This window comes from Saccoglossus kowalevskii, chromosome 8, assembly GCF_978046115.1.
Source record: "Saccoglossus kowalevskii chromosome 8, keSacKowa6.1, whole genome shotgun sequence".
NCBI lineage: Eukaryota > Metazoa > Hemichordata > Enteropneusta > Harrimaniidae > Saccoglossus > Saccoglossus kowalevskii.
Window position 1 is genome coordinate 8,345,031 of NC_140648.1, and position 26,738 is coordinate 8,371,768.

General features: G+C 36.7%; 1 protein-coding gene across 1 annotated transcript; it reads left to right on the forward strand.

Moving 5' to 3' along the window:
- Positions 1–6,618: 6,618 nt before the first annotated feature.
- Positions 6,619–24,876, forward strand: LOC102805597 (uncharacterized). Its single transcript, XM_078006690.2, has 26 exons — positions 6,619–6,894; positions 10,090–10,243; positions 10,514–10,692; positions 12,205–12,312; positions 14,247–14,355; positions 14,488–14,585; positions 15,012–15,184; positions 16,118–16,166; positions 16,357–16,635; positions 16,721–16,803; positions 17,266–17,427; positions 17,795–17,906; positions 18,333–18,502; positions 18,874–19,018; positions 19,127–19,207; positions 19,552–19,622; positions 19,770–19,911; positions 21,210–21,320; positions 21,583–21,749; positions 22,093–22,153; positions 22,333–22,401; positions 22,865–23,041; positions 23,275–23,343; positions 23,518–23,631; positions 24,108–24,226; positions 24,470–24,876. The coding sequence occupies exons 1-26, from the start codon at positions 6,619–6,621 to the stop codon at positions 24,621–24,623; spliced, it is 3,432 nt and encodes a 1,143-aa protein (XP_077862816.2). The 3' UTR covers positions 24,624–24,876.
- Positions 24,877–26,738: the final 1,862 nt, after the last annotated feature.

Below are 26,738 nucleotides of genomic sequence, written 5' to 3' on the forward strand. Positions count from 1 at the left end.
TTTGCCTTCACAAACCATTTTCTGCAAGAAACCAATGATTTCAACTATGATAAACAACTCTTTGTTATAAATCTAACTTTGACTTGTTTGTACAGCAACCACGATTTCTATCGTGAGCTTCTTGTGACCTGGTCTGCAAACAAGACACTCAGAAAGGATAGACCCTCTTCAGTTGAATCTATTTTGATTGAACCACTTTTTAACAATAATTTGGTGTTACACTCTGTTCGCAAAGAGCCTTTCATTCTCACACATTTTGTAGAGGGTGGCATATCCACCATTGGTGATCTAGTCAACTTGGCCGAGAAACGCTGGTTCAACATAACAGAAATCAATGAAAAGGTGCCTATCTATTCTCTGCGCGTTCTAGAAAAAGCTTTCTCCATATTACACCAGTCAATTCCACTGCCACTTGTGGAAAAAGTCAACACATTTCTTGCAAGTGGTAATCCTGCACAATTACAGACATGGCAGTATTCATTGGAAATAGTTTTTGAAAAGGATGAAACAATTTTAAACTGTCCTTTGTACAAAATTGAAAAGGGCGCCATCTATAGGTTTCTTATACTGTCACAAATGTATGCAACCATTCCCAATTATGTTGATACAGTTTGGCGGGATTTACTCTCTCTCCCTGATACAATTAGACCAGTCTACAAATATTGCTACTTACCTCCTACTACTAAAAGAGAGGGAGATCTCCAATGGCGAATTTTGCATGGTGCATATCCAACTGGCGGTTTTCCTGCATGCTGCCCGCTATCGCCCCAATTCTGAGTGTGTTTTTTGTCATGAAGAAGATGATCTCATGCATGTTTTTTTCCAATGCCCTCGTCTCCCACCTTTGTTTGAGCTTATTGGAAAAATAAGTCACAAACTAATCAATGATGACTTTATTCTTCCACATTGGTGGTTTATTCTGGGTCCACCATCCTTCGGGGGAGCCCAGAAGAAGGCTTTAGCATTGTTTAACTATATTTTGATATCGGCAAAACTGGCCATTCAAATCACACGTCATAACGCCCTCAACGACGAAACACTTACTGATGTTGTGCAAGTATTCAAGACAAGACTGCGCTCAAGAATCCATGGAGAATACTACTTCTACAGTAGCACAGAATATGGAGTAAACAATTTTAACAAAATATGGAGTATTAACGAAGCCATCGCTATAGCAGAAAATGGTCAACTGTATATTTCAGATGAATTAAAGTGATTTTTAATGTAATTCTAAATAATTTTTTACTGTAATACTCATTTATGTATATATACTCAAAATTGTAAATATGAGTGACACACTATGTATTATGCTGTAAATGCCATATAATTTTAAATCGTAACTTTTATAGCAATTTCGTAACTTTTTAGAGCAAACCAGATTATAGTGTATTTAATTGTCTCAACTTGTAAAGTTGTTAATAAATGAGCATTCTAAAATCAAAAAATCTTTCTTTCTTCCGTAACTTTTTTCGTCAAGCCGTTTGAGAAAACCGCTGAACGGAATGGTCTGATAATGCTCTATACTGATAGTCCCTAATGTGAACTGGTGCAACATGCTTTCAGAATTTCGATTGGACAATTAGTTTGGCAGCCATATTGGATTGAAATAAAACCGGAAGTGGCTGTTTGACCACTTTCTGAGGGTCTAGGCGTTTAGATTTTTTTATGGTATATAGTACAACTCATGTGTAATAAATATCAGCAATAAAAACTTTAGCGGTCATGTGACTTTTCCCGCCATTTTGTTTTTCCTAAAAACGGCATAAAACACTCAAAAATCTTCTTCTTCAGAACCACCAAGCAGAATGCTCTCATATGTAGTATTTAGCTTCTATATATGAATCCCATTTATGTTTGACAAAATGTTTACGATTGGTCACGTGGTTTGGCCACCATTTTGGATTTCTTCTAAACAGGAAGTAGTTTTTTACTCTGGCAACACTTGAGGGAATATTTTCAATTTTGCTTCATGGCATCTGTGTATCAAGCCCTTTCAGAAACCTAAAAAAAATTTCAGATCAGTCACATGGTTTGGCCGCCATTTTGGATTTTAAGTAAAATTGACCAAAAGTTTGGGTATTTGTTTCTCAGAGACGATTCAACCAATCTACTAGATGTTTCTATATTTACCATGCATGGCCTTAGCTGCATACGAGAAAAATAATATTATTTTGATCAGTCACGTGGTTTGGCCGCCATCTTGGATTTTGTGAAAATAGAAATTATGCAACTACATGTTTTGTATTAGTCTGATTTCTTTCAAATTTTGTATGTGCATTTGTGTCATCAGATGCATCATTTTGCCCCAATAGCACAATGTTAGGCCTCGTGGCTGGGCACCCATGGGGTGGGGGCTTCTAACCTCATTAATATGCATAACTGTTATAACTCAAGCACTGTTGTAGTTAGGATGATGAATCCTGTGTTATTATGACAACCTTGAACAAGAGATTCGATTAAAATAACAAATGACCATATATGGTCATGTGAGCTCATTAATATGCATAACTGTCATATCTCAAACACTTTTGCAGTTAGGAAGTGGAATCCTGTGTTATTATGACAACATTGAACAAAAGATTTGATTAAAATAACAGATGACCATATATAGTCACGTGAGCTCATTAATATGCGTAATCGTTATAACTCAAGCACTGTTGTAGTTAGGATGATGAATCCTGTGTTATTATGACAACCTTGAACAAGAGATTCGATTAAAATAACAAATGACCATATATGGTCATGTGAGCTCATTAATATGCATAACTGTCATATCTCAAACACTTTTGCAGTTAGGAAGTGGAATCCTGTGTTATTATGACAACATTGAACAAAAGATTTGATTAAAATAACAGATGACCATATATAGTCACGTGAGCTCATTAATATGCGTAATCGTTATATCTCAAACACTGTTGCAGTTAGGAAGATGAATCCTGTGTCATTATGACAACGGTGAACAAGAGATTTGATTAAAATAACAGATAACCATATATGGTCATGTGAACTCATTAATATGCATAACCATTATATCTTAAACACTGTTGCAGTTAGGAAGATGAATCCTGTGTTATTATGACAACAGTGAACAAGAGATTTGATTAAAAATAACAGATGACCATATATGGTCATGTGAACTCATTAATATGCAAGCAGTCATATCTAAAACACTGTCGCAGAGCAGGACATGTAACAAGTGTCATTATGAAGACATTGAATGAAAGATGTAACTGACATTAGAAATGGCTATATATGATTATGTAATCTCATTATTAAGAACATGGCTCATTATATATCCTGAAAACCATATTTCGATAACCAAACCAGGTAAATACATGGTACCAACTTCATTTTGACCTCATGTTACTGATAATTCAAGCTACCTGATTGTCTAACATGTGACCACATTAATTATGAAACAGAATCTTGTCAGCTTGGGCCCCGGTGACGCCGCTTGCGGCTTTAATTTGATTTTATTTTCATTGATTGATTCATTCATTCAGTTAAAATAAATTCCAAGTAAAAAAAGTAATTACAGAATATATATTAGATGTATCTCAGACTGGTGGTATGGTGACATAGTACTTCCAATTTAGAGTGACCTCACACCGATCTTACTCCATTCAAAATGTACGCAAATGGGTCGTCAAACTTATATACATTGTGTACATTTCAAAACAAATATTTGTAAAGAACATACAGAACTTATAAATCATGTCGAATTCTTTATAGAAAATGCGACAAAGTATGGTTAATTTCGAGAAAACGAGAGCTAAAATAATTGCGATAATGCGTAATTAATCGCAGCTAGCGATACTGATAATGCATCAATACTAATCATATAAAATTGCGAAAACATTTTTTTTATAGGGAATAAAATGTAAATTTAGTACATGAAAAAGGTTCTACAATAATTCAGGAAACAATTAATCATATACATGAAAGTGAATAATAAAATACATATAAAGTACATCAAAAAATCAGTTTGTCAGACATTGTAAAAAACATTTTCTGAATAATTGAACAACACTCAAAATATGCCAAAATATAGCGTATAATTATGGTGTATCAAAATTGAAATACAATATTCATATCAAGAAATGATCATTAGTCGAGCTCAAGAATGAAAGCAAGTCGTGTGTTTATGTTATGGGGAGCGATTGGAGCTTGACGTAAATATTCATATTCGGGAGTGATGGGTTGCAGTAAATGGCAAATAGAAACGACCAAAGACTAGATTCAATCGAAAACTACGACAGGCAAAAACAAGAGTTAAGGTCACGTTATAAAGCACCATAAACGACGCCATGCATTACCCACGAACTTTAAGAAAACGTCAATAAGAAATTGAGCTTCATGGAACAGCCTCGACGACAAGATTATAAGTTGAAAATTCAGTAGTCCCCATGATGTTTTACGAAAGTCCGGAACAGTGCATGCCACTATAACTGACTTTATTTTCAAAACACAATTCTTATGCTTTTATATGACATTTGCAAACTTTGTAAGGTGCGTAATCACTTGGTTTTTCCATTGTTATTGTCATGCACTGAAATTTATTGTTGACGCCGAATTTAAGTAATCATTTTACTTCGGGCGGAGCGCTTAATTACTGGACATCCAACTGATGGCTGGTCAGACAACCACACGTTTTTTTCTTATTGTATTCACTATACTTGGAAAAGAACTGTATTGTACCTACTATGATGATGTCAAAAAATAGCGGATCTGAACTATTTGTACACTCAGTCAAACTGCAGACAAAGTCAGTTATACTGTATATCTAATGTGTTCCAGGGATACTGAAAAACATGACAATTCGTTGAACATAATATGTACTAAGCACTGAAAAACATGAAATTTGTTGAACACAATATGTACTAAACACTGAAAAACATGAAATTTGTTGAACATAATATGTACTAAACACTGAAAAACATGACAATTTGTTGAACACAATATGTGCTAAACACCCAAAAACATAAAATTTATTGAACACAATTGTACTAAACACTGAAAAACATGGAAAGTGTTGAACACAATATGTACTAAACACTGAAAAACATGAAATTTGTTGAACACAATATGTATTAAACACTGAAAACATGAACATTTGTTGAACACAATATGTGCTAAACACCCAAAAACATTAAATTTATTGAACACAATATGTACTAAACACTGAAAAACATGAAATTTGTTGAACACAATATGTACTAAACATTGAAAAACATGAAATTTGTTGAACACAATATGTTCAAAACACCCATGTGCCCTGTATAGGTACTGGTTGCACACTTATTATTGTTACAAATTACCCCCAGCCCAAGATTAATTTTTATCCCAACTAAACTATTAAAACATTCAAAACCATAATGGTTAAAATCTAGAAAAAGAATTACGTTCATGTCAGACCCCTGCCACCTAAACTTCAGACCACTAAATCATGGACATATTGTCGGCGTTCATTAGTTACAAGTCAGTCTAGGAACCTGACATAGACGTGTTTTGCCATGAATATCGAACAAATGCACTAACGTGATCAGCGGTCTGAGAATGAATTTGCTAACGGAAACCATGGGATGGAATGGACTCCGCATATCACACAATTTGTAAAGTTGGAGAAGTTAATTTGTCAGTTAATTTGTAAACTATACCAGTGTGGCACGACAAGACTGTAACAATACATACTTAGCACTAACTTCCACGAGAGCACCAGATGCCTCTATTCGATGCCAATGTTACAGTACTTCCAAAAGTGTAATGCTCTTTAAAGTCCGGTCACGTGACCTGATCGGACCAGTCCATTATGGCTGTCTTTCTGTTCAGCACAAATTACGATAACAAGTACATGTAATAATTTACCAAATAAGTGTAAATCAATATAGAAATGGTAATTCTACATTGTGTATTCCTGAATGGAATTTTAGAAAAAAAAATGACCGTCAATCAAACATAATATAGGAAGCCGCCGTGGTTGAAGATTTAGCGAACACAGCGTGAATGAAAAACAAACATTATAACCTTAGTATGAAAACATTCGACACCAGCGTTTATAAAGACATCTATACCTGTCACTGGCACTACATATTTGAAGTTCTTGCGTAGACATACTGGCGCTAAAAGTAATTTATGTTTAATATATAAAATATAATTCAGCATTGACCTGGTCACCCAGCCATGTCAGGACCATAAGGTCATTGCTATGTTCAGTCTCATCGTAATGCTAGACTCGCTGGCAATTCACGTCTGTTGATGTGATCAGTGTGCAGTGCCATGGACAACCAATCAGCTTTACATCTGTTATTAAGCATTGTTACGTCAGTACTACGGCCATCAAATTATCGCACATTGTCGTCTTCCAGTCCAAACAATACCACATACTTTAACTGTGTGAGTTGTGTTACGATACTCTCTCTATATTTGACAAATATGTCATTAAAATAAACATTTTGCACTGCGTAAACACGTCCTGAAGTCATTACATCTCGTACACCATTTACCCTATCAGATTACTAGATGCAGTCAGTTCTTTGGTGATAAGTTATCACATTTAGTAGCAGGTACGAGGTAGTTTGTTTTTCTAGTTGGTGAATTGTTACCACGATTCTGTTCAAAATGCCTACCGGGCTCCATCGAACTCTTACTATGCGAACGGCTGGCTTCATCACCACCATTCGCTCAAAGAAATCACAGTCAGATCGCAGGAATCGAAAGAAAAGTTCTAGCCGATCGGCAACACTGAGAGACTCCACGACGTCGGCTAAACGGATCAGCGCAAACACCACGGCCAGTGGCGAAATATTTCTTCACCATTTGAAACATCCGTATCCAAATTTCACTGGTCACTTCTTCAACGACGACGTGTTACTTGGCTTAGTGAACATATCACAGGTAGGATATTGACGTAATACGTTTAATAGTGTGAATGGTGAAGTTGAAATGGACAATGGACGTACTAAATAATTTAAATCACTGTCGTATCGTGTCTGGGAATTCTATCCACAAACGCTAATTATTTCGAAATTGTTAAATTTCCCGTTTCTTGCCACTCCTAAATATTGTATGTAACATGACAGTACACATTTTATATTGGAAAGTGTTGTTCGGGAAACCATCAGAACGAACTGCAGTTCAAACTACTTAGTCTTAGTAATTCAGTTTCCTACATGAAAAAAATGATGTTGTATGCAAAGTTGAACTCTTATTGACCTTATAGGAACGCGAATTCTTTCTAGAAAGCGACATATGGCCGCCGTAATACGGGCTTTGTCACGTGACTGGGGGTTTGGTGACGCATAATGCAGCCGATACTACGATAGTTCGCAGACACTGTAAACAGTGGCCAGTGGCCATTGCGGCTGCATTTACGCTCCAAGCCTCGCCTTCGGGTTCCTTGGCGATAAGTTTCATCATTGCGAAAGCGAAGTTGTGAATATAAATAGTCAGCAATACCAACTGCATTTATGTTCACGTAATGTTTGACGAGTGTGTATTATGCCAGGGTCAAAACATTTCAGCATCCAATGACGAAATACATTTGCAAAAAAGTTTGAACAGCCTAGATGCTAAACTCCTTTATAATATAAGTGCGTTTCAGCAATAACATAATCGGCTAGATAAGTAGACAAACGTAATATCAACGATATAATAAATGCTTAAAGGGCGGTGCTCGTCGCGCTGCGCATGTGCGACATTTGTGTTGATAAACATTGATTTCCCACAATCCAATGCGCTCTTCTAATAGAATCACAAATATGAGGTTTGACCTGGGCGCGACTTGAACTAATTACCACTCGTGGCTCCATCGATACCTTCCAATCACCTACAAAAATATCTAATTAAAGCTTGGTAACGTCTCAGTTTGTACTCGTTGATCTGCGCAACAGTCGAAGTCGCCATCTTTGTTTATATGAGACCCATATATCTCGCGCATGCGTGGCGCGACGACTACCGCCCTTTAAACCTCAGACAACTAATACAATAATATTAGTTTAAACAAAACAGGCTAAACATACGCACAGATAGTTCAGAGGCCGTATTTAATTATAAAATAGATGTAGCTAATACAATATTATTACCATTTAAGGTATAGATGCAGGTTCGTGGGCACTCGGAGTGACATTTTTTTTTTGCGCTTTTTTTTGTGTGTGTGTTTGTGCCTGTTTTCTATATTTTAAAATCGTCTTTTGAGTATGTTCCACTATTCATAATACTGCGAAATTTCAACAGTCTATAGCCAATTCTGTTTGGATAATACAAAGCAAAAAAAAAAGAAAATTCACTCCCAAGAGTCAACGAACCTGCATTTATACCTTAAAAGAATCCACGCCTTTCTATAACAACATACACTCGTTTTAAGTATACAACCAATGTACGGACTAATGTGTACGGTAACATTTCTATATTATCAAGTGTCATGTTTACTGTTTTTGGTTATTGCTTTTAAAATGCAGCTGTAAAACGTTGTAGAATCCCGTGTATCAAACGGTATTTTGTATGATTATGGTAACATAATATGAGGTTAATACGAGGATACATCAAAGTATGCACGAAGACAGTACAGCAGGAGTATCTGCGCGTCGGTCGTTGCGCGGCGTACTGTCTGAGTGCATACTTTGAGGTATTCTCGTAATAACCTTATTATTATACACCTTTTCCTTTCAAGGGTGCATCATGGGAATGCCGATATCCAAAAACTTTAGTACGGAATTAGCGAACCGCTTCTTTGTGTGGAGTCCGGTCAAACCCTGGTGTTACGCGCGTAATCATTCCATATTTGGAATACGCATTTCCTAATATGGTACTAGATGAAAATAACCCGTAAAATACCGCAAAATTACGGCACGCTGTAACTTATGGCGTTACGGTGACAGATGTATAATAATAACAATTATTAAATTATAAAGATGGATAATTTTAATATATTGCCCGGTGTTTCTTTTCCATATAGCGTTTTGGTGAACACAAATGGATGAATGATTTATCGTAAATTAAATGAAAGCGCTCTTTGATGACGCAATTAATTCGCCATGGCGCATGCGCTATATAACATAGTACGTACCACTAATGCATAGTATTATAACTATATATCGTAAACCATCTAGAGCGTATATAAACTCTTAAAAAACAACACAAATCATGTTGTCCATATTGACCTTTCATTCTATACAGACATTCTAAAATAGATCGTACGGATTGCATTCCGTTCTCACAAATAACAAGCGACACTGGTTAAAGTCATCTGGCATCGTGAGATGTCTGATATATGTGTGGCCTCCGAATATGCAGACATAAATCAACACGATGAAGGCTATCATCTCAGACAAACAACACGTTCATATCCCCTGTCTTCCCTCAGTTCTGCTTTTTAAGAAAGACAGCACATTTGACGGATAATGATCAATGTCAATTCTTATTTTTTTATTGTTTTATCATTTCTCGGAGTGCATGGAACTACTTTTGTTTGTCATGAAATGATAACCTAACTTCCCGCGACGTATCCGCATCCATTATAAACACTCCGTGGATATACATAGGTCAATTTTGTATTTGTCGATCAGTGTTACACGCATCATTCGAAAACACCTCGCATTCTTCATCTAAATATTATAAACAGTTTCGCAAATTGTGAATATAATTTTTACAGCACCTCCATCATATACAGCGATATTATTCTAAAGGCTATCCAGTTACCAGGATATATCGATGTATAAAACATATCCAATCACATGACCATATTTGCTGTTCTAAAAATTTCTCTCGCGTCAGATCACAAGAGAAAGAGATACTCGCAAACTGTCAAGCGACTTGTGATCGATTGTTGATTATTATGGCTTATTCGCGAAAGTGTTATCTTATCACCTTTTGTGGAATGCCAGGCACCGAGTAATGACATTTAAATGCTTTTTTTACCCCCATGTTCATCGGCCGGACATTTGCACTGTCATCATCCATAATAAACCTTCACCTCAGCGACATGACGTGACACGCGCTTTCATCCATCAAGAAGAGCAAACATACTATCATAATAACACACTAGAGACTGCAATGTCGCTTTCTTCACTCACTGCCAACTCAAATTTACAGGCGGCGAGAGAGGGACGCGTCGAGATATTTCAAAACGAGAACAGGACTATAGCAGAACTGAACAGTCTAGATGAAGATGGTTTGGCACCGTTGCACCATGCTGCGCACTACGATAGGACAGACGTGGTCGAAATCCTCATCATGAGAGGAGCCAGTAAGTATGTTTTCGGTAGATAATCCGTATGTGCGTACATGATTTAGGGATGGCGCCATATAGTGTATATAACATGCAACGACGATTTAACACCCGCTCTAACCTAATCACGTATGTGTATAACTTAAACAACCATAATAAATCACAACTTTTTATTCGAAATCTATCAGTTTTTTATCAAAATTTGAATGTTTTTTTCTTTACCATCGATTGCACTAATATTACGTTGATGTTATAATATACCGTTTTAAACATACTTGACGTTGAAAGATGTCAACATCCGAGCAGAGGAAGACGACTCCACACCGCTGCATTTGGCTGTAAAGTACCGCCGAGTAGTGACAGTAAAACTGTTACTCAAATACAGCGCGGATACAACGGCTCGTGATAGGAAAGGACTGACGCCACTTCACATGGCCGCAAGGAGAGGGTACGAAGACATAGTTAGGGTAGGTAAAAAAGGGTTTATGTTAATGATCAATTATTATTTAGGCGTATTATTGAGATGATTTGAAAATATTGTGACAACTGAATGGATGTTGAATCCTTGACTATCCATCCCCTAGTTCATTAAATAAAACTTTAAAAACTTTTTAATCGCCGAAAAACATGTTATATGCCATTTTTTCGAATTTGACACAATGTATGAATCACATGAACCCTAATTCACTGATATCGCCGCAAGATTTGATGATGGAATTTAATGATATCGTCGCAAGATTTGATGATAGAATGCGGTGATATCGTCACCAGATTTGATGATACAACTCGAATTCGATGATATCGTCGCAAGATTTGATGATACAATTCGATGATATCCTCGCAAGATTTGATGATAGAATGCGGTGATATCGTCACCAGATTTGATGATACAACTCGAATTCGATGATATCGTCGCAAGATTTGGTGATAGAATTCAATGATATCGTCGCAAGATTTGATGATAGAATTCGATGATATCGTCGCAAGATTTGATAATAGAATTCAATGATATTGTCGCAAGATTTGACGATAGAATGCGGTGATACCGTCACCAGATTTGATGATACAACTCGAATTCGATGATATCGTCGCAAGATTTGATGATACAATTCGATGATATCCTCGCAAGATTTGATGATAGAATGCGGTGATATCGTCACCAGATTTGATGATACAACTCGAATTCGATGATATCGTCGCAAGATTTGGTGATAGAATTCAATGATATCGTCGCAAGATTTGATGATAGAATTCGATGATATCGTCGCAAGATTTGATAATAGAATTCAATGATATTGTCGCAAGATTTGACGATAGAATGCGGTGATACCGTCACCAGATTTGATGATACAACTCGAATTCGATGATATCGTCGCAAGATTTGATGATACAATTCGATGATATCCTCGCAAGATTTGATGATAGAATGCGGTGATATCGTCACCAGATTTGATGATACAACTCGAATTCGATGATATCGTCGCAAGATTTGGTGATAGAATTCAATGATATCGTCGCAAGATTTGATGATAGAATTCGATGATATCGTCGCAAGATTTGATAATAGAATTCAATGATATCGTCGCAAGATTTGACGATAGAATGCGGTGATACCGTCACCAGATTTGATGATACAACTCGAATTCGATGATATCGTCGCAAGATTTGATGATACAATTCGATGATATCCTCGCAAGTTCGATTACTTAAATACCACTCATCCCTAAAGTAAATAAATTAGCACAGTACTGTAAACGCATTAATTATTTATAGATTTTTGAATTCGCTATTTTCACTGATAAGTAAACTCCGTTAAATTTAATCCATGTGAACACGAGAAATACAATATAACTCACTGTTTCCCTGCTAAGATCATGAATTATAAACCGATTGAAATTGCTCAAAACGTAAAATGGTTTTACAGAAGTTAAAATACCCTTTCAAATGATTATCATTATATGTGTTATTTGTTTTCATAGATTTTGCTGAAGAGGGGGAGAGCTGACTCGAACGCTCTAGATGCAGACAAGTTAACACCTCTTCACCAGGCAGCTATCCATGGAAACGTTGGTGTGTGCCGCCTTCTGGTGAGTAGAACACAGATGATTTCCCAGCATGCACGTCGATATATTAGATACAACAAAGTAACATAAGTTACTTATTAAATTACCGAAACAAAATAAACTGATGTCAGGGTAATACACTAATACGATGTGTGAACAGTAAGTATGCAACACTCGCTTTGTGATCAAATATGATGTGTTAAACATGTGAGAGTCACATCCTGGGTGGCCACGCATGCCACTATGGAAAATCATCCAATTAATGATATGTATATGTGTCTGTTATTAAAGTCAACGTGTGTGTTATACATGTATTCGAGATAGTCATACGAAGTAGAACGTGTCACAAAGGGGGGTTTAGTTATGTTAGTCTAATTTACTCATAAATCTGTGTGATTGCAATACTCAAACATTAGATCAATGCGGTCTTTTCAGTTGATGTTTACAGCCACAAACAACGTGGGCCGATCTACAAATACTACTCGAAATAATGGACAAATGAGAGTAAACTTAATATAAAAACAGCGAAATATTTAAAGGCTGTGTCGGTCAGTTTTTGTTTTCTTGATTGATAAGTAGATCAAAATGCCATGGCAACCATTTATCATTTACGCACAATAAAAATTGTCGGACTTACCACAGTTCAATTTCCTTGTGCAATCATATCGGGTATACAGTATTGCTACACACCGACTTACTTTGAAGAAACAGAACGAAGTCAGTTAGTTTCGTTGTGAAATTTATTTCAATGTTATGCACACTTCGTATTGAAAGTATAACAGCATGAACACATCCCTGATATATAAACCACAAACAAAATGACATGCGACTACAAGGGAAAAACGAAACTATCATTCTACAGCAATCATTGTTACATGCTACTATCAAATTGATTTCTAGAAACTTTCAATAACCACAGCCTGAGTCAGTTTGCGTACAGTTGATACTAAATAAATGCGATTAATTTACCAATATTTGCTACACTACGATATAACGGTAGCCATCTTGAATCTGGCCCGAATCTAAACAAACAGACAAGTTTTGAAAGGTGTTTCTAGATTTTTCTAAATAAGTCATCATTTTCGAACAAAATAGATCTCCAATGTTTGATCTGTTTTAGTACATTTACTTAGAGCATTGTTTCCCACGACAAGCAAATATCGCAATATGTCAAAAATTATGTGCAAATTACGATATATTAGTTGAGTTTTAAATGACAAAATGAGATTTCATTGAAGTTACTGTTATAAAATCATCTGCGAATTGTTGACAAGACCTGAATATATAGCCTCATCCATCCTATCTCATCTTTGCACAGTACAATGTTTTATTAATCTTAGAAACATTAAAAGTTAAGAGCGTTTCAGATTGAGCTATTAGTGATTTATTATATACACATTGTATCAATTATAATGAGTTACAACACTAGAAAGCAATGGCACCTGGGGTGTCAGTTTGGTCTATTTAAAGGCAGCCTAACAGTGACGTTATGGAGTTGACTTGAGACATCAATTAGGTTGTAAAACGGACACCAACTCCACATAAGGCCCCATCAAATCAAATCAATCAATCAATGGAATGTGTCGTGCTTTTTCTGTCTCTAAACGCGATGTAGGCGGGATCACTTCACTTATGTACAGACAGCTGTCAACTTGAAACTTATGCGTTGCTTTCCGGAAATTCTCGTTTATTTCCATCCATTTTGTCTGAGCCTGAGCCGAATATAATATATTGCGTGTTTCTGGTGATAATGTTATTACACATATGTGGCTTTGGCGAGTTGAAACAATATTTTCAACTTGTTCTGACAAAATTACCCCAAACGTAGTAGTACCGACTATGGGAAACTAAGTAGTGCAAATAGATTGCGAGAACAATTTTACTGATTCACATGACTGGACCAAGACACGGTATGACATGTTTTATTTCAAAAATTAAATTCAGTATTGCCTTCTCAGGTTGACAGCGGTGCAAATATACGAGCCAAAGAAATCAACGATATCACACCATTGATGCTGGCAGCTACAGGCGGTCATGTCAATATCATGAAACTTCTTATTGACACAGGTAATGTATATATGCAGATTACAATATATTAATTTGGTACATCCCCCCTCCCCAATAACATTCACCGCCACTCCTACCATCATTCAAACCACGTCCCCGTCATTCTCATATAACTATCGTATCATTATACAGCAACCATTAAGAGAATATCATTGACGGACTACATAGCTGACGCTGACAATGAAGGAAATTCCACGCTTCATCTTGCTGTCGCCAATGGAAGTATTGAGGTAAGGGTTTGTATAGGAGTGTCTGTGTGGTCTAATCATGGTGTCAGTAGGGCCAAACTAACCTGTCTCACACGACGGTTCGATATGCTTAATACCAGAATTCACAGGATGGAACTGCAGCGCCCTCAACGGGATGTTTGTGTTGCGATCCCTCCTTCAGAATGAATACATCAGTTCAAAGAAATTATTCAAGCCCATTTCTTGAGCTCATACTTCATATCTAAATAATAACAAGCAAAAACTGAGAACCAATAAATGGAATGTTGTTTTCTTTTGCTCTGCTTTCCTTGGACCAATGATTTCAGGGTATGGATGTCACGTGATAGTTCTAATCGTACATCATCAATATATGATACATTTTTTATTCAGTTGGATGAGTTGTAATTGCACAATGATAGAGTTCAACTTCTTATATTTTTCCATTAGGCGACAGAACTTTGTTTGGATCATAAGGCATTTGTTGATATTCGTAAATGCAATCTCTTCACGCCTCTTCACATTGCTGCAGTTGGTGGGATTGTACCGATGGCAGAACTATTAATAAACCGTGGAAGCAGTATTAATGCCCGTGATGTGGAGCAAATGACTCCGTTACACAGGTAATACGTGATGTGGAACAAATGACTCCGTTACACAAGTAATACGTGATGTGGAGCAAATGACTCCGTTACACAGGTAATACGTGATGTGGAGCAAATGACTCCGTTACACATGTAATACGTGATGTGGAGCAAATGACTCCGTTACACATGTAATACGTGATGTGGAGCAAATGACTCCGTTGCACAGGTAATACGTGATGTGGAGCAAATGACTCCGTTACACATGTAATACGTGATGTGGAGCAAATGACTCCGTTACACAGGTAATACGTGATGTGGAGCAAATGACTCCGTTACACAGGTAATAATGATCTGATTAATGATAGGGTAGAAAAAGCAATTTTTCGAAACTTTTATTGACGATTTTTTATTCTGGTTAGTAAATTGTTTAAGGAACCAGTTAAAATCAGTCAGTGAATCTGGTAAGTGAATCAGAATCGTATATTGATTCAGTCAAGGAATAGGTTAGAACTAGTCAGTCAACCAGTTTGAGCATCTGTCAGTGAATCAGTAATTGAACCAGTCTGTCAGTCAGTTATTCGGTCGGTTATAGAGAATCGGTAAGAGCATCATTTGGAGAATCGGTTTGAACTAGCTAGACAGAGAATATGTTAGTAAATCAATCAGTAAATTAATTAGTGAATCAGCCAGTGAATCAGCTAGGGAATTGGTAAGTGAACCAGTCAGTAAGTAAATCAGTTAGTGAATCAGTTAGTGAATCAGTTAGTGAATCAGTGAGTGAATCAGTGAGTGAATCATTTAGTGAATCAGTTAGTGAATCAGTTAGTGAATCAGTCACTCAATGATCATTTAGAGAATCAGTTCAGCTGTGGCTAGTTGTTGATTGGTTCAAGAAATTACGAATAACTAAACAAGTGTTGTGACGAGTATAATGTTTACTATATTACCCAATATCTACATTCTTCTCAGGGCGGCAATGTATGGTCGAGTTGACATGGTGAATTACCTTATCAGTCGGGTAAGCATTTATTCCCGTCTATTCTGGGATTGTGTCTAAAATGATTGAATATGAACCGATGGCGCTACATGTTCCTGTTGAGAGAACATGTGAAGATTTACAGATGCATTGATTTAATTTAAATAAATGTGAAATTGAAAAACATGTTTGTTTGTATTTATTTATTTATGTATATTTCATCTACAACTAGGGGGCCTCAGTTGACGCCAAAGATGCGGATAATTTCACACCCCTAATCTGCGCTGCATGGAAGGGGCAAACACTTGCTGCGACTGCTCTCATTCAGCATGGTGCTAAGATATCATCTGTTGATACGGAGATGAAAAGTTGTCTACATTGGGCTGTAGGTTGTGGACATCTGGAATTTACTCTTACAATCTTGCTAAGCGGCGGCGACAGCCTGCTGGACCTGAAAGACAAGAATGACCAGACACCGATGCACTATGCAGCTGAATTGGGCTTCCATCAGGTAACATGTATACAAGAATATCATTATAACGATTGTAGGCAGTTTTCAAGATCTGATACCTGACAGTATGCATTCTGTTATCTAGATTATGAAGCTGTTCCTTGACTATGGTGCCAAGATTGACCCTAAAGATCGAGACGAGAAGACACCTCTTCATCTGGCAGCACAGTAAGTCGTAGTTATCATGTTCACACTTCATACTTTATATGAATTATCAATTACTTTATGTGCCAGCATATGTACTCTGCTTTCTTGCTCTTCATAGTCAGCTAAGATACTGGTACAATGTATACACGTACACTAATGGTGTGAAATGCAAAGAGTATGTTGTTTTCATTGTTATAATTGTATTATTTACAATTAGTCTGAAAATATTTCGAGAGGAAAATAATTTCACGTAAAAATGGCAAGTACGAAACTTATTTAAATGAATAAGGCGACATTAAAATGTGTGGATTCTGAATATAATTGAGGTCATAGCTGATGGATTAGGGGTGATATACTTTATTGAGGAAAAAACATTTACATGTTGGCATGGTGAGGCCTAGCTGCACACAACTATAAACATTATAAAAATCACCCCATCTATGACTAGACAGATAACCATGGGGGACATTGATTCTTTGTTAGGTATGGTCGTCTTCAGTGCGTACAAATTTTGATAGAGGCTAATTCCACGCAAATTAACGAAGATGACGTAGAAGGCAGAACGCCCTTACTCTTGGCTAGTTTGGAAGGACACTGCCGCGTGGTGAAATGTTTATTGTATCTGGGAGCCGAAATAACGAGCAGGTAATTACACAGAGGACAATAGAGGGCGCAAATTCCGTGAGGTTTAACGTGTAAAAATTTATACGTCCGCCGGCCATGCACTCTGAAATTAAAGCGAGTTTTCTTGTAAAAGCAGGAACCAAACTACCGTACCAATCACGATTATTATGCAATGAAATACACTTTTTACATGCATATTTTAATAAATGTCGTCGACTCCCAGTAAAAACACCCTGAGCCTATACTTGAGGATGCCCTCAACTTGTTAAATGTCTAAAAACAGAGGGGTGGGCTTATACTCAGGGAGGGGCTTATGCTCGGGGAAGTACGGTATATGAGAAAGGAAAGTTCGAGACTAAGTGATATTAAATTGAATTTTACGTTGCAGAGACGACATCCACTGGTCAGCATTAGCATTGGCTAGCAGTAGAGGACATCTTGACACTATGGTAATTCTGATTGACAACCATGCTGAAATTGACGCCATCGACAAAAATAAGGTAAATACGCACATGATATGTTCAACTTGTTCACAACAGCGCCACCAATGGCATGCAGAGAAAATGTATTCAACAAACTCGAACGATTCAATTTAGTTGAAAGCAGCGAACTGGGCGATAAACAACTTTGCTCTACTAAGTGATACATTCTATTTAAACTCATACTCATACATTTCGCGTGTATAACATAATATTTAGGCAATTATACTTATTCAATGTCAATAATTAAAGCGGGGGAGTCTTCACGTGCGCATGCGTCAGATGGCCATAGCGTGTCATTGTTTACAAACAAGCGTCTACCCATGAGCCTTTGCGTTTTTAGCGTATGTTGTTATCGTCTCCTGGGACCCGCGCGTGCGCAGGTGACGACCCTCCCGCTTTAAGTATTTTTCTATATTTGTTTGTTTGTTTGTTTGTTATATTTAGAACACACCTCTCCATCTGAGCTGCGCGAATGGTCACGTTGAAGCAACAGAATTGCTTTTAAACAAAGGAGCTGACGTGAGCATTCTGAATAATGCTGGTCAGAACTGTTTGGATGCTGCTATCGAGAACTTGCAAGACGGGACATCATCTGCAATCATCAACAACAAAAAGTAAATATTTCTTCAGATATTTCTCATATCTCATATAAACAACAAACTTTTGTTGAACTTGAAAGTTAGTTTTGTATGTTGGACATGACAAATCATGTTCCCACAGTTGAACAAAATGGTGTTCGGTGGTCGTCACGCAGCGCGTGTACGATTAAAATGTGTTTTACACTCTTTGTATACGTCGCTATGAGCTCCATATCGAACGGAACACGACCGTGACGCGACGACCGTTACCTTTCAGCGACGAAGTGAGAATAGAAATGACGTAGATGGGTTTGTATCATTTGTTGAATATCTCAAAACCAGAATTATATCTTGTTGTTGGCTTAATATAATACATTCAGTGTATGTGTGTATATTTCCCATGACAGTTGGCGAATGGCTTTTAAACATCGCGACAGAAAAGGATACACACCGATGAGACGTTTGATAGAAAAGTTACCGAAGGTGGCGCTGTTGGCAATGGATAGATGCGTGCACCATTCACATATTGACCACGAAGATCCGAACTTGAGGGCATGTATTTCAGATATTTCTACTATTATACTTATTTGTATTATACTTTGTCTCGATTAATATTATTAATATTAATATATGTGGTGTAATTATCGTTTATGAATTTAGGTAACATACAACTATGAATTCTTAGATCCTGGGCCCGATGATATGTTGATGGGATCAAACGAGAGGTACTTTGCACTAACGGTGAGTATGAAGCATTGCTGCAAGGTGTTTACCTTAGAATACTGAATGGGTATTAGCTGCAATCGTACGATTTTAATAATGAACAAAATGCAGTAATTCAATCAGACTTTCAGGCATCGGGATATTATAAATTACTTATTGTAAATAATAAGAAATCATGTTCGGATTGGTGAAAAGTGTATACATATTAACATATATCACATAAAGTTAACTTACAGTTAGATATATATATATATATATATATATATATATAACAAATTCCATCACGTATCGACGACAACGGATCGGAAAGGGTGTTGAAAATTACATTTTTGGAAGTTATTTATGTGAGCTCTTATTTTTAGACTATGGTTAAACATGGAAGAGAACAGCTTCTCAGTCACGAACTCTGTCAGACACTGATGGCGCTCAAATGGTATGTATACTGAATACATTCTTGACGTCACGTGACTCAAGATGAAGATACATTTTCTGAATTATAATATAACACATTTGACAGATGGCCTGGATGATTTATTATTGTATCTTCATACCAATTTAAGTTTTTTCATTCATATTCTAGGACTTCGTTTGTTCGTTATTTTTTCTACACAAAATTTCTCATACACGTGGTGTTTATGGTTGGTCTGACGTCATATGCTGCCATCAGTGCTCCCATATTGACCAGTAACCTTGACGAATATGGGTGCTCCGTCATAGGAAACGTATCGGTAATGTCATCTGTTTAACTCAATTATACTTAACGTATAGGTGGGACAGATTTATGTTGTCATTGTCGTCCTCAACATGTCAACATTTGTTACATTTCACGAATTAAATCTGCATAAGTGTTTTAATTTTAGTTGGTCAGAATTATAGATGAAGGAAATGGTATCAAAAGGAAAAATGTCAGTCTTGGTGGTCGATGTTACGCTGTCGTCTACGGCGTCCAATATTGTCACTCAGCAGTGTTTGTTCTAATCTAGTGGCCATATTTAAAGCCCAAGAAAAATGTTCTAAAAGTTCTCCATACATTTATGGAGTTTTTACTGTATTACTGATTTAGGAACTCAAATACTTTGTGTATGAAATGCAAGGAAATGTGTATCAATTCTGGATATGTAGATTCTTAACAGGCAAATTTGTAATAAGTTACGCTATGTTTATTCAAAATTGTGCAGATTTTAGGTAGTGAGAAACTGTGTTCTTTGTGTCCGTGCGCCAAACTCAACAAAGACATTGAAATAAAATGCATATACACTAAAGAACACATACCAGCAACTAAAGAAGACATTGTGTCTCAAGATGACATAAAATGCTGACCACATCTTCAAGGAATTCACTTGCCTAGTATTAACGCAGACATAGGTATCATGATAGGAAATAACATACCCGAAGCCTTTGAACCATGGGAAGTTAAATATTTCTAAACGTACGGCTTATAGTACAATATGTAAATTGCTTGTATGTATGCTTCATGGACTCTGTTTTAAAATGCAGCAATCGTGATTTAATGCAAATTAAGTGACATAGTGAATACTCAAACCATGGTCTTAGCAGATTACTTGTACCTTGTTTGGCAAATCTCTCCACAATTACCGACCACTATTGTCGATACAATATTCATGTGAGGGCGCTACAAATTACCCTACTTGTATGCGTGTATTGAAGGGTCAAAAATTAATATGACGGGTTTATTGCTGTTTGATTTCTTCGCCCTTAAACTAGCTCATATTGCGTGATGTTTTCCTCCAAACTATCTGAAAATGAGTGCGTGAAGCGCCTGGATGCACCATCACATTCTGCTATGGAAATATAGCGATCACTATTTTCCCGCTGGTATGAACTTTCTTTTTTACAAAACAACTCAGAAGACACGCGGTCCGATTTTGTACAGCATCAGTTGACCAGCATCGACAATCGTCGACAACAGCAATATAGACATTTATGGATGACACCATCAGACACGTGCAAATAGACATATGGGATGAATATATTAATATATTGAGAATTTTATTCACAGATTTCATCCATGAAACGGCAGCATAGTGTACTTCTTTCCTGTATAGAGTTTGCTGTCATTGGTTTTGTCTTACTGAACGTGTTGAAGGCAACAGTAGACATGTATTCGCAGGTACAGTGTGTACATGTTTCTGTTTTTATCACTACCATTATATTTACTTTCATTATAGATAGAATAATATGTGTGTGCTCATACTTTTATTACGTTGAATTTGGAAATTTGTCATTATATATATTTGTTTAATTGTAATCATAAACTGAATCTGTGAATTATTTTGTGAAGTGTAATTGCAACCGATGTTATGCTGTGTTCCACCATAACATTTAGTAACCCTGTTACTGTATTTTTGCTTTGACTCGCGTTTTGTTTTCAGAGGCTTCGTTATTGCACCAAGTTCTCTAACCTTATCCATTGGATTATGATGTTTACCTCTTGCGCATTCGTCATACCACCATTCTCTGCACCGTGTGCCGTTAGTTGGATTAATGGTGCTTTAGGCATATTTCTTGCTTGGATTATCTTCCTATTGTACTTACAGAGGTGGGTATAAACGATACATGCATCATAGTCCGTCTGTTTTTTAATATACAATGAATGACTGTCAACATGCTAGTAAAATCGATTAACTGTTTACCTATTTAGATTTTTTCCAGGGTTATGTCAGTAGCGATGCATTTAGATTTGTCCCAGGGTTATGTGATTAGCAATGCATTTAGATTTTTCCCAGGGTTATGTGAGTAGCGATGCATTTAGATTTGTCCAAGGGTTATGTGAGTAGCGATAATTTCTACTTGTCCAAGGGTAATAGAGTAGCGAGGCATTAAGATTCGTCCCGGGGTTATAGTTGCGATGCATTAATCGCTTATATACACGTGTCTTTCAGATTTGATCAAATAGGAATCTATGTTGTCATGTTTGTTGCTGTGCTAAGTTCATTGATGAAGGTAAGAAATGCATACTCAATGTTCTGAGAACATTATATGCTCTCAGGATTGTTTATGTCGTGGTATTTCGAGACAACTGCATAATGCTGTAAACGCATCTATTAATGTTCATAAATGCCTCGGTGGTGTGTCATTAACATAAATCAACATAAACATAATTTACATTTTCTTTCTCACAGGCTATAATTGTGTATGCGTGGTTTATTGTTGCCTTTGGTTCAGCATTCTTTATAATGTTAGCTCGTTTGGTAAGTGCAAATTCCTTCGCATTAACGCACACACTACTGAATATTAATACACGTACCACTAAAGGGAATGCAATATTTATGGCTCTAGGAGAGCAGGAATAACCAGTTATAATGCACACGCGCTTATTCAGCATATTTGTTAGTCATTGTTCTGCATTATAACATGAGAACCCATGTTTATAACTGATTTGCACGATATCGCAGTATAGGAAATAAAGCTAAGATTCACGCTTAATAGGATGTACCTTTGCTATAGTATGAAGGCTTTCATGATAGTATTGAACTTGTTGATAGCCACAGTGACGTCATGATTGATAACCGCAGTGACGTCATGATTGAAAATCACAGTGACGTGATGATTGAAAACCACAATGACTCACGATTGATGGCCACAGCGATATTTTGATTGATAACCCAAATCACTATGGGTATGGTAGTTATGATTTATTTTCCCCCGCTGTAGGAACAGTTCAACACTCTAGGTGGCGCTTTGATTAAGACGTTTGTGATGACCATTGGAGAATTTGACTACGCAGACATATTTCACACTGATACTTCTCTGGAACCGTTTGAAGCAAGCAGTCGAATTGTATTCGTCATCTTTCTGTTCCTTATGCCAATTGTGTTGATAAATCTTATGGTATGTTACACTGGACCCGTTCTTCTACCTCTTTCTCTCCAATGATATGTACTTTTACCTGTCGGCTATTTGAATTTAGAAATTGTCAATATTTGAGTAATTTGAGAAGATCATTCGTTTTCTTGTGTTTTGAGAGATACCGAAACATTACATCACCGCATGTAATCAGTTCAACCGCCGTTATTGTGAAACTAGCTGACAATATTATTAAAATAAACATGTTTCTGTTTTAGATCGGTATCTCGGTTGGCGACATTGAGGGTGTACAAAAAGGGGCTTTTCTGAGACGTCTCGCTATGCAGGTCAGTATAGTTACTAATTACCGGTTTTCAAGATTAACTTGAGACTTAGGGGGACACAACAAAAAAATGAATTGCCCAATTGTCAGCAGCTGACGTCATTCATTTTTCCATTCTTGCATGCTGTGCAATATAATTATGAGATTGTTTGTAATTTTTATTACTATATCGTAATAGGTCGAACTCATCACTGACATTGATAGGAAAATGCCACTGTGTTTTCAACGTAAAGTATATGCCAGGGAAGTCATGGTGGAGCCAAATAAAAAGAACGATACAAGAATAAACAAGGTTCGATCGTTGCTTGTGTTTGTCTGTGTGTTTGAGGTGTTGTTGTTGATAAGTGACGCCTTGTATGATGGTTAGGGTGTCAACTAGCTGACTATGTTTTTGCACTGCGAATCCATACCAGATTTTATTTAAACTAGAGATATGTAATGGATTTACCATTGTAATTGCTGTAATGTGTTGATAATGTCATGTATATGTAGGGGGTTATATATAGACTGATTGACATAGTGTGTGGCTCACTGGTAGATTGATTGACTGCTGGATATATTGATGGTTGGATCAACTGCTGAATTGATTAATTCATTGTTAATTACGTTTGATAGTTGGAAAGATTATTTTCTTGATGACTTGATGTCAGTGGTTTGTTTGGTTATATACACTAATTCTCCGACATCCAAATAATCAATGAAATCTACACATATTACCAAACCAAACATTTATGATAACACTTATATGTTGATCATTTCTTTTTTAAGGTGATACGTTTTTTCATCGGCAGCTCCAACGACACTGAGTTTGTAAGTATCAGTGACAAAGATAGAGATAAGATGAGACTAGAAGAACTGAAACAAGAGATAATCAAACAGAAACTTAGGTATTTTATGAACTCTTGTAGTTAAATACTCAATATATATAATATTAGATCGAACTTGTCATCGATTATGACATTATGTTACGCGGACGGAATGCGTGTATGTTTTTCTGGAGACGCGCATGTCGCACGTGCCAGAAACGTCCAGGCTAGCGCGTGAACACTACATGCTACATGTTGCATATCATTAAAATATGTATTTATGGTCTCATCACCGTCTGACTCGAAATGTTCGTTTACCAACAGTCAGCGCCAAGTGTGTAATATCCTACAACAACAAACTGAAATGCTGAGGAAAATAAGCGAGAAACTGGATATCACCATTGATGCAGAAGAGTTACCCATGGTACAGTTACCGAGACCATACAGCAGTGTAAGCGCTAATACATATTATGGATGACGAACATTATAGAGATTATTTTATACCTCCAGGAACTGATAAAACCTCGGAAAGCGCAACATCTGGTGAACACGGATTGCACAAACAGCATTCGCTCGCATCGAGTATGCTTCGTCAGACGTACGTCACTACCAATTTAGACTGACGATTTTTTGGACAAGTTATGTCCTTTGTCAAATCGTATTATTGCAACAATATTAATTGCAAATATAATATAGTTTTAGGCTAATAAAGGATGATAATACAATGGAAACGTTTGATTGACTTGTTTATGTTGAAATGGTCTCGAGGCAGAGAGACTTAGTTATCAATATCAACAGAAAAAAAAACAATAGTTGGTAACTCTGATTTACGGCGGAATACGACATCCGTTAATAATCGTACTGACCGGCTCTGCTGTCGCTTTCAAGGATCTTTAGACGCCAGAGAGTGATCAACCTGAAATACAAATACAACCCTAATACTTAACACTGACCGGGGAGCAACTTATTTGTTGCCAGATTGCAGGTCTTTCGGCGAATCAAATTGTGCGTTGTGTATACCGTGGAAGGTAATTACATTCCATGCATCGACTCAACTGGCCATTGTTTTAGTTGTGAAACAGCTGCGTCACCTAGCATGGCAGTATGTGCTACAATATTACAAACAAAACGTGTCAAATCTGACAGTGTTCTCCAATATGGACCCAAGCTTTCAGAGTATTTATTTACTGTGGATAGATCTGGTTCACTCACACTATATGTTGTGTATGGACTATTACTAATAGTGTAAGTATGCTTTCTGAAATGTACAATGGTGTTATGCGGTTTTATGTTGTTATGTAAATCTTCTCAACATAAATCATTCTTGCGATATAATTATCTGTGAAGAATTTAAATGATTTTATTTGGCATTGTCATCAACACACTCCCCTGTCGGTTATTTCTATGTAATACAGAGAGTACTAGTAATCAGTATAAGCTCAATTTCATTCCAGATTGACAAGCATTGTTCCACGAGAGATGCATGTTAAAACATAAACGTGATTGCATTTCACTCAATAACAATAAATTCTACACATGGGGGGTTTGATAGTTATGTAGTTTTTTTTTTTATTTTTACGTCATCAGCAACGTCGTGAACATGTACAATGTACCCGCCTTTAAAATATATACCAATATAATAGAAATTCAGTATAAATATATAAATAGCTTCAACCAAATAAGGTATTATGCAAACCATCAATCATGGCTTGTCAGTAATTGCTGAATAAATTAGACATGTAAGTCCCAGATGGGGCTCTAACCGATGCAGTGTCATGTCCACTACTGATTGCGAGAATTCTACTTGGACTGATCAATTTGTATAGAATGAATTGTTATTTCGAGAGAACACACTCAGTGAAAAGCATTCTACGTGTACTGGCGTGAATTCACAATCTCATCAGAACTTCACACAGCAATCGATGAAATTGTAAGTCCTCACCAATGAGATTTCAGTAACAGTACTGAGAATTTAGTAGCAGGCCATAGTTTCATCGATTGCATCCTCACGAACAGCAGTGAAAATGAAAATGCATTCACATTAACCGTCTGAATATGGCCAGTTTACGTAGTATTCTCACATTATAGCAGTGGCTATTCGTGTAGATGTATTTTCTATAATTACCTGCATTCCATGCATCATTCTGAGAAAACTCGCAATTTTATACTGAAATGAGATTTTACATTACGACATGTCAGTATTGATCCAATAGCTACGGCCAAATTTTCTTGGTAAAGTGACGGCGCTGGTATCATCTAATACAACAAGCAGTGGTCACATGAAGAATTGTAGTTTTCTATATGTGTGAAGCTTGTCGTCAAGTTTCGATGAATGCATATGGTCGGCACTAATTTATTAGTTGTTTAACTGCAACTACTCAACAATCTGAAATTAGACAAGTCTTTTTGTCATTGCAGTGGTGCGCTCAACAAGACACACAGGCTACCAGATGTAAATTGTTCGACCGGTTCAGCATCGCATGTGAATGGGGCATGATGGTATAGAGGTAGGTGATCCGAATTTAAATATACTAATGCAATTACAAATAATCATATCCGTAAAATAACCCCATGCATACAAATGATTTGCCTC